Below are 9267 nucleotides of genomic sequence, written 5' to 3'. Positions count from 1 at the left end.
AGGGGTGGGGCAGGGGGGAGAGGAAGGAAAGAGAGAAGAGGGGCCCAAGCCCTTGCTGTCTGCAGCAATCAGTCTATTCTTATCCTCCTTGTGCATTGTTCTTATCAGGAGGAGTTGGGGAACATGCTTCCTATGTGCTGATTCTTCCTCTGATAGGTTTCCTCTGCAGTCCGAATAATGCAGTGCAGGGGCATAGCTAGGTGGGCCCACGGGGGCATGGGCGCCGCAGATTTAGAGCTGGCCCCCCTGCTTTCATCTCCCCCCTCCGCTGACCCTCCCCCGCCACATTCAACCCCCCCCCCCCCCGTCCCGCTGCCGCCAACCCTCCCCCGCTGCCTCTGTCAGGTACCTTTGCTGGCGGGGGTCCCCAACCCTCGCCAGCTGAAGTTCTCTTCAGTGCCAGTGTCCAGCGTGCGGCGTTTATGATCTGGATTCTGTTTCTGTGAGTCCCGACGTCCTGCACGTAGAATGTGCAGGACGTCAGGACTCACAGAAACAGAATCCAGATCAGCGAACGCGCTGGACTTGGAGACTGGCGCTGAAGAGGACTTCGGCTGGCGGGGGTTGAGGACCCCTGCTAGCAAAGGTACCTGGTGATGGCGGGGGAGGGTTTGCGGTGGCAGCACCGGGGGGGGGGGGGTCAAAAGGGACAGGGGAGGGGGCTAAAATGTGCCCCTTCACCAGGCTCTGGACCTCCCTCCCGCAGTACCTCATTTGTGAGAGTTTTAAAATATATTGATATTACAATGGGAAGCCCAATACACTTGTTTACCTAGGGTCCTACCTTTAATCCTACCCTGGTCAGAGGCCCATGTCAAGGTATGGATACTTACAGACAGCTAACGACTGTGGTCTTACCGAAGAGAGAACAGTTTTCAGTGCAAAATGAAAACCAATAACAAAAGATGAAAATAATTCTGAACTGGAAATAAAGAAACGCCAAGTGAGACTGATGAGCAGGTCAATGTTTAGTCAAAACCAGGTAATGCTATCACCTTGGAAAATGTTCAGAGCTGGTTAAAATTGTTCCATCTTATCATGTCGCATGATCAGTTTCAGAAATGCTGATGGCTGGACTGGAGTCTGTTCCCCTAAAGCACAAAGTGACAGCCTCAGCCCAGTGTGGAACCACTGGCTGGAAATGTTTGGTGCACAGGTCAGGTTAACCATCAGGACCCAGCAAATGAGCAAGAAAGGAAAAAGCTATTTGCTGGCTTTAAAAAGTACAGTGACCTAATAAGCGACAAATAAATAACTTAACAAAATAAATCATAAGAAAGTTACATTACAAAAAATAAATATTGTTGAGAAGAACACAGCAGTTAAATAATAAATATTTGTAAATACTAACTAGAAGGATTGTTTTGCTTTCTTGATAACACTTGAGCTGGAGCACGGCAGTTCTTAGAGACTTCGCCAGGTTTTTCTGACAGCCCAGAAGCCCTTACGCTGTTACAGACTTTGATTGGCCTCTTCTCTACGTCTGCCTTGCTTAAAACTAGGTGCTGGGGCAATGCCACTTGAAAACGACTTGGGAGAGGTGAGGGCACAGGGAGAAGAGTTGGTTCTGCACCCTAGGTAAAAAAGGGCCCCTGCCAGTGGGGCACTGGAATGTTGCAGGCACCTCAAGTCTGTGTTGCCCGAGGCTACTCTGGTGGCATCTTCCTCTTCCAATCCGTCCCACTGCGTTGGCCCTTTAAAATCCTTTGATATGGCAGTAGGCCTCCAGACTAGAAAACAAGATGTAGAGGAGCCAAAGCCCTATGAAGAGCACAGTTGTCAGAAGCTTGGCAGCTCTGGGACCCCCTAATTCGCCTCCAATCTGGGGCCTTCGCCGGTACAGCAACACACTGATACTCACAAATGCGAAGATTGTGAACAATGTGATGGAAAAGGCCAAGGTTCCTGTCTGTACCTCAAAGTACTTCCCCTGCGTGGCCCAGTAAATTGCTGCCACTGACCAGGCCACGCCGATCCCCAGGAATACGTTGACGGCATTGCTCCCGGTCACATTGCCGATGCAGGCATCTGCGTACTGGTCCTGCATTGCAGCCACTTTGCTGGCAAAAGTATCTAGGATGGAAATCAGATAAGCACATTGAGTTAACAGCCTCATGAACGTAATGTGGTTGAGGTTGCTATTGGATGCATGTTAGACTATGATTCATCATAGTTTGGAATATTTTCCAGCTCCTGGACCATAGGTAACAGTGGTTAAGTATAGATAACAATACTTTGAGTGTTGCCTCTGATGCTAATTGACAATATTAAACCACTAGTAAAAAGGCCCGTTTTGACACAAATGAAACGGGCGCTAGCAAGGTTTTCCTCGGAGTGTGTGTGTTTGGGAGAGTGTATGTGAGAGTGAGTGTTTGAGAGTCAGAGTGAAAGTGTGAGTCCAATCCATGCTCCTCTGTCACCTGGCCCCTCCAATTCATCCCTATCCAGCAATTCCGCTGTTCTCCCTGAGGCCTGCCCTGCAATCCATATGCATCCATGGCCATCTGTCCCCTCCATTCATCCCTATCCAGCAATTCCCCTCTCCATGAGTCCTGCCCTTCCAATCCATGGCCATCCATGCTCGTTTGTCACCTGGCCCCTCCATTTTTCCCTATCCAGCATTTCCCCTCTCTGCCTGAGGCCTGCCCTGCAATCCATATCCATCCATGGCCATCTGTCCCCTCCATTCATCCCTATCCAGCAATTCCCCTCTCCTGAGTCCTGCCCTTCCAATCCATGCTCCTCTTTCACCTGGCCCCTCCATTCATCCCTATCCAGCAATTCCCCTCTCTGCCTGAGGCCTGCCCTGCAATCCATATGCATCCATGCCCATCTGTGCCCTCCATTCATCCCTATCCAGCAATTCCCCTCTCCCTTTCCAATCCATGGCCATCCATGCTCATCTGTCACCTGGCCCCTCCATTTTTCCCTATCCAGCATTTCCCCTCTCTGCCTGAGGCCTGCCCTGCAATCCATATCCATCCATGGCCATCTGTCCCCTCCATTCATCCCTATTCAGCAATTCCCGTCTCCCTGAGTCCTGCCCTTCCAATCCATGCCCATCCATGCTCCTCTGTCACCTGGCCCCTCCATTTTTCCCTATCCAGCATTTCCCCTCTCTGCCTGAGGCCTGTCCTGCAATCCATATCCATCCATGGCCATCTGTCCCCTCCATTCATCCCTATTCAGCAATTCCCGTCTCCCTGAGTCCTGCCCTTCCAATCCATGCCCATCCATGCTCATCTGTCACCTGGCCCCTCCATTTTTCCCTATCCAGCAATTGCCCTGTCTCCCTGAGGCCTGCCCTGCAATCCATATCCATCCATGCCCATCTGTCCCCTCTATTCATCCCTATCCAGCAATTTCCCTCTCTCCCTGAGTCCTGCCCTCCCAATCCATGCCCATCCATGCTCCTCTGTCCCCTGCCCCCTCCATTCATCCCTTTCCAGCAATTGCCCTCTCTCCCTGAGCCCTGCCCTCCCAATCCATGCCCATCCATGTTCTTCTGTCCCCTGCCGCCTCCATTCATCCTTTTCCAGCAAGTCCCCTGTCTCCCTTCCATGACCCCCCCCTTGCATCCATGCTCCTCTCTCTCCCATGTCCCAGCCTGGGCCGCCCTCTTCTTCCCCCCCCCCCCCCCCTTCGCATCCATGGTGTCGTTTCTGCCCTGCCCTCCCGCTCCCATTGTTTTTCTTTTGTGGCCACCCTCTTCGCTCCCCCCAACATGGTTTTTATTTGTTTTTCTTGTTTTTAAATGTACCTCCGTGGTTCCGGCAGCGAAGCGTCAGGGAAGGAGGCGGTGCTCCCGACGTCTAGGTTTCCCTTCGCTGTGTTTCGCCTTCTTTTGACGTCATCCTTGACGTCAGAAGAAGGCGGAACACAGCGAAGGGAAGGCTAGACGTTGAGAGCGCCGCCTCCTTCCCTGACGCTTCGCTGCCGAGCGTTGCGATTGGATGAGTGTCATTGCTCCGCCCTCGACGTCATCACGTTTGACGCGTGGGCGGGGCAGACACAATGCGATCTCACCCCCTTCACTTTTGGCTAACAGAGGCTTCATTCGAACGTTGGAGGTGCGTTTTATATAGAGAGATGATTTGGCAAGCAGCTGTGATCTACCAGTGACATCCTTTAAATCGAGGCACTGGTGGATGCAGTCTGGCTTTGGAGGTCACTGGTTGCCAATGGTGTCATATTCCTGGGGGAATTTTGTGCACAGGTCTTTTCCTGCCGTCATATATTATGTTACTATCCAGCTCATTTTCGAAAGTGATCGCCGGCCATTTTCCAACATAAATCGGGAGATGGCAGGCGATTTCGCAAAAGCGGCGAAATCGGTATAATCGAAAGCAGCGTTTTTGACATCATCACTGCTTTCCCATCACTGCGCCGGCGAAAGTTCAAGGGGGTGTGTCGGCGGTGAAGCGAAGGCGGGACATGGGCGGGCATGGGCGTGGCTACCAGATGGCCGGCTTTCGGCGATAATGGAAAAAAAACGGCGATAAGCAGTATATCGCCGGGTTTACTTGGTCCTTTTATGTTCACGACCAAGCCTCAAAAAGGCGCCCCAAATGACCAGATGACCACTGGAGGGAATGGGGGATGACCTCCCCATACTCCCCCAGTGGTCACCAACCCCCTCCCATACTAAAAAAATAAAACTAAAAACCTTTTTTGCCAGCCTGTATGCCAGCCTCAAATGCCGTACCCACCTCCATGACAGCAGAATGTGTTGTATTCTCCGACAGCCCTTCCCTGGTTGCGATGTGGTTGCGATGTGGGTGAGTGTGACATCTTTTCTGTTAGGTGCCCTGCAGAGTCACATCAGCAATGCATTGTGGTGGGTGTAGGGTACTGGGCTCTACTCCCATGGTGCTTTTCCCCCCTGCTAACTGGGTTCAGAGTGTGCCCTGTTTTGTTTCCGGTAGTCCATGAGGTAGTGGCCATTTTTGTAAGCCAGTTTTAGATCCCTTTCATGTGTCACCCACGTTAGAGAACGTTATTACCTTGAATGTTGCTGAAAAAGGGCATTGTACACCATTCTGCCAGCTCTGACCTACTGCTAATCTCAGTACCAGGGAGACTCTTTGCCAGTGGGGCACAACCTCTGATCTGCAGTTAACTGTGAGTAAACGTGCTTATTCAAATAAAGAACTTTTTCAAAGAGATTAGTCTTCAGGTGTCAACTGGTGTGCCAAGGTTATACAGCAGCAACAAGTCCTAGAGGCCTGCGTGTATGCAGGTCCCTGGAGCACTTTTAGTGGGTATCGCAGTGCACTTAAGGCAGGCGGACCCAGGCCCATCCCCCCCTACCTGTAACACTTGTGCTGGTAATGGAAGCCCTCCAAAACCCACTGTACCCACATGTAGTTGTCCCCTTCACCCCTAAGAGCTTTGGTAGTGTTGTACATTTGTGGGTAGTGGGTTTTGGGGGGGGGGGGTTGGGGGCTCAGCACCCAAAGTAAGGGAGCTATGCATGTGGGAGGTTTTTCTGAAGTCCACCGCACTGACCCCTAGGGTACCCAGCTGGTGTCCTGGCATGTCAGGGGGGACAAGTGCGCTACAAATGCTGGCTCTCCCATGACCAAATGCCTTGGATTTCGCCAGGTTGGAGATGGCCGGCATTTTTTTCCATTATCGCTGAAAAACAAACCCGGCCATCTCAAACCCGGCGAACTCCAAGGCATTTGGCCGGGCTAAACCGTATTATCAGAAAAAAAAGATGGCCAGCCATCTTTTTCGATAATACGGTTCTGGCCAGCTGTAGCACCGCCGCCAACATAGATCGCCGGCAATCTATTTGGCCGGCGACGTTCGATTATGCCCTTCTATGTTATGTTACTATCTGCCTTTCTATCTATCTATCTATCTATCTATCTTTATTTTATTCTATATATCTATCTGTCTGTCTATCTATCCATCTGTCTGTCTATCTATGTATCCATATATCTGTATGTCTATAATTTATCTATCTGTCTGTCTGTCTTTCTATCTATCTGTCTATCCATATATCTGTCTGTCTATAATTTATCCATCTGTCTGTCTATCTATCTATCTATCTATAATTTATCTGTCTGTCTATCTATCTATCTGTCTATCCATATATCTGTCTGTCTATATAGTAACATCAAACATATAAACAGCGAGTGACCGTACTCACTCGCAAATGCGCAGTAGACTTCCCTCTCTGTCCCGCCCCCGCGTCAATACGTGATGACGGGGGGGGGGGCGGGACAGAGAGGGAAACTGCGCGAAGGGGAGGGAACCACCGAGGTCGTCACCGCTCCCCCTCCCCCCGGGGTCACCGCCACTGGTACACCCCCCCCCCCCCCGGAGTCGCCGCCGCCGCCACCCCTCCACCCGGCCCGTCTCTTCGCTATTCAACTTACATCTCCGCAGCAGGCAGATATCAGCTGAGCTGCCGTTGGCCTTCCTTCCCTGCCTGTGTCCCGCCCTCGCCGATGTTAAGTCACACGAGGGTGGGACACAGGCAGAGAAGGAAGGCCGACGGGAGCTCAGCTGATCTCTGCCTGCTGCGGAGATGTAAGTTGAATAGTGAAGAGACGGGCCGGGTGGAGGGGCGGAGGAGCAGCGGGGGCGGCCAGGGGCGGCCAACTCGGGGGGAGGGGGCGGCGACCCACCAGCCCGTTTTAACGGGCTCAACGGCTAGTAGTAACATAGTAGATGATGGCACCTGCATGGTCCATCCAGTCTGCCCAACAAGATAAACTCATATGTGCTAGTTTTTATGTATACATTACCTTGATTTGTACCTGTCTTTTTCAGGGCACAGACTTTATAAGTCCGCCCAGTACTATCCCCGACTCCCAACCACCAGCCCCGCCTCCCACCACCGGCTCTGGCACAGACTGTATAAGTCTGCCCAGCACTAGCCCCGCCTCCCAACTGCCGGCTCTGCCACCCATTCTAGGCTAAGCTCCTGAGGATCCCTTCCTTCTGAACAGGATTCCTTTATGTTTATCCCACGCATGTTTGAATTCCGTTACCGTTTTCATCTCCACCACCTCCCGCGGGAGAGCATTCCAAGCATCCACCACACTCTCCGTGAAAAAATACTTCCTGAAATTTTTCTTGAGTCTGCCCCCCTTCAATCTCATTTCATGCCCTCTCATTCTACCGCCTTCCCATCTCCGGAAAAGGTTCGTTTGCAGATTAATACCTTTCAAATATTTGAACGTCTGTATCATATGACCCCTTTTTCTCCTTTCCTCCAGGGTATACCAGGGGCGTATCTGCATGGGGCCACAGGGGCCTGGACCCCCGCAGATTTCGCCCTGGCCCCCCTCCCCGCCGTCAACCCTACCCCGCTGCTTACTTTTGCTGGCGGGGGGCCCCAACCCCCGCCAGCCGAGGTCCGACCCGCAGTCTTCATATTTCGTCTTCCTCTGTGGCCATGCTGCAAGGAAGTAACGCTGCAGTGCTAATTCGCTGAATCCAGTTCGGAGTCTGACGTCGCAGCACGTTGTACGCGCGTACAACGTGCTGCGACGTCAGACTCCGAACTGGATTCAACGAAGCAGCATGGCCATGGAGGAAGACGAAATATGAAGACTGCGGGTCGGACCTCGGCTGGCGGGGGTTGGGGCCCCCCGTCAGCAAAAGTAAGCATCGGGGGAGGGTTGACGGCGGGAAGGGGGGTGGAGAGAGGCGGCGGCGGGGGGGGGGGGGGGGGGAAGGGAGGCAAAAATGTGCCCCCTCTCTCTGGCTCTGGCCCCCCCTACCGCCGGATTCCAGATACGCCCCTGGGGTATACATGTTCAGGTCAGCAAGTCTCTCCTCATACGTCTTGTAACGCAAATCCCATACCATCCTCGTAGCTTTTCTTTGCACCGCTTCAATTCTTTTTACATCCTTAGCAAGATACGGCCTCCAAAACTGAACACAATACTCCAGGTGGGGCCTCACCAATGACTTATACAGGGGCATCAATACCTCCTTTCTTCTGCTGATCACACCTCTCTCTATACAGCCTAGCAACCTTCTAGCTACGGCCACCGCCTTGTCACATTGTTTCATTGCCTTCAGATCCTCAGATACTATCACCCCAAGATCCCTCTCCCCGTCCGTACCTAGCAGACTATCACCGCCTAACACATACGCCTTTCGTGGATTTCTACTCCCTAAGTGCATCACTTTGCATTTCTTCGCATTGAATTTTAATTGCCAAACCTTAGACCATTCTTCTAGCTTTTTCAGATCCTTTTTCAAGTTTTCCACTCCCTCCGGGGTGTCCACTGTGTTACAAATCTTAGTATCATCCGCAAATAGGCAAACTTTACCTTCTAACCCTTCAGCAATGTCACTCACAATATATTTTATCTATATATCTGTCTATCTGTTGTCTATTTATCTGTCTATCTATCTATAATTTATCTATCTATCTATCTGTGTGTGTATATATATATATATATATATATATATATCTGTCTATCTATAATTTATCTGTCTGTCTTTCTATCTATATATCTATCTATTTGTCTGTCTGTCTGTCTGTCTATCTATATATCTGTTTGTCTATCTATAATTTATCTATATGTCTATCTAATCCACTGTCAGCCATAAGGAACATGCCCAAAGTTGCCACAACCTCATTTGGCACATTACCCTTTTCTATTTACCTGGTATGGAGGTACCAAGAGCCACAAATACCACAGCAGTGACAGAATCCTTTAGTCCAACTGTGCAGCCAAAGTGTGATGCCAGGTCCCCGATGATAGCCGTGAGAATCCCCACAATAATGATGCAAATGGAAAAGCAAGCCCAGCCATTCCAGTATTCAGTGGGAGGCACAAAGGCAAAGAGGACCTTCCAAAAGACTGTGAGGAAGTGCATGACATAGTCAAAACAGGAAGGGAGGCGTTCCTCACGGGCATCATCCTCGTCCTCCTCGTCACCTAGAAAGTCAACAGTTAGAAGGAAATTGTTACGTTTTATAGTAGCAAACCCATGCGCTACATCCATGGTCCTAATAAAAACCCATTTCACCCTACTTACCTCACAACCCCCTCACCACCCAACCCACCAAAACACCATCAACTTAAAAAAAAAAAAACAACCTTTCCCACAGCAACAAGAGGGCAGGATAAGAATTTCCTGTCTCAAGGCCTCCTTCACATTACTCACTGAGGGAAAAGCCATCTGCCCGATATTCAGATTGCGGCAGGCAGTGCTTTGACTGACCATGGATATTCAATGCTGGGTCATTTCCGGCAACTGGCATTGAATATCTGGGTTTTTCAATGCCGGCTA

General features: G+C 50.9%; 1 protein-coding gene across 7 annotated transcripts in view; it reads right to left on the bottom strand.

The window, feature by feature from the left end:
- Window positions 1–1696: 1696 nt before the first annotated feature.
- SLC8A2 (solute carrier family 8 member A2) overlaps window positions 1697–9267 on the bottom strand; it is a 184267-nt gene continuing 176696 nt past the window's right edge. For all 7 annotated transcript variants that reach the window (XM_030218037.1, XM_030218038.1, XM_030218040.1 and 4 more), the window contains 2 exons: window positions 8637–8912; window positions 1697–2073 (listed from right to left, as the gene is read on the bottom strand). In XM_030218037.1, coding sequence (XP_030073897.1) covers window positions 1697–2073; window positions 8637–8912 — 653 coding nt within the window. The remainder of the gene's footprint in view (window positions 2074–8636; window positions 8913–9267) is intronic.

The sequence above is a fragment of the Microcaecilia unicolor genome, chromosome 11 (assembly GCF_901765095.1).
Source record: "Microcaecilia unicolor chromosome 11, aMicUni1.1, whole genome shotgun sequence".
Lineage (NCBI taxonomy): Eukaryota > Metazoa > Chordata > Amphibia > Gymnophiona > Siphonopidae > Microcaecilia > Microcaecilia unicolor.
The sequence above is the reverse complement of the archived record's forward strand: the minus strand, read 5'-3'. Positions and strand labels throughout refer to the sequence as shown.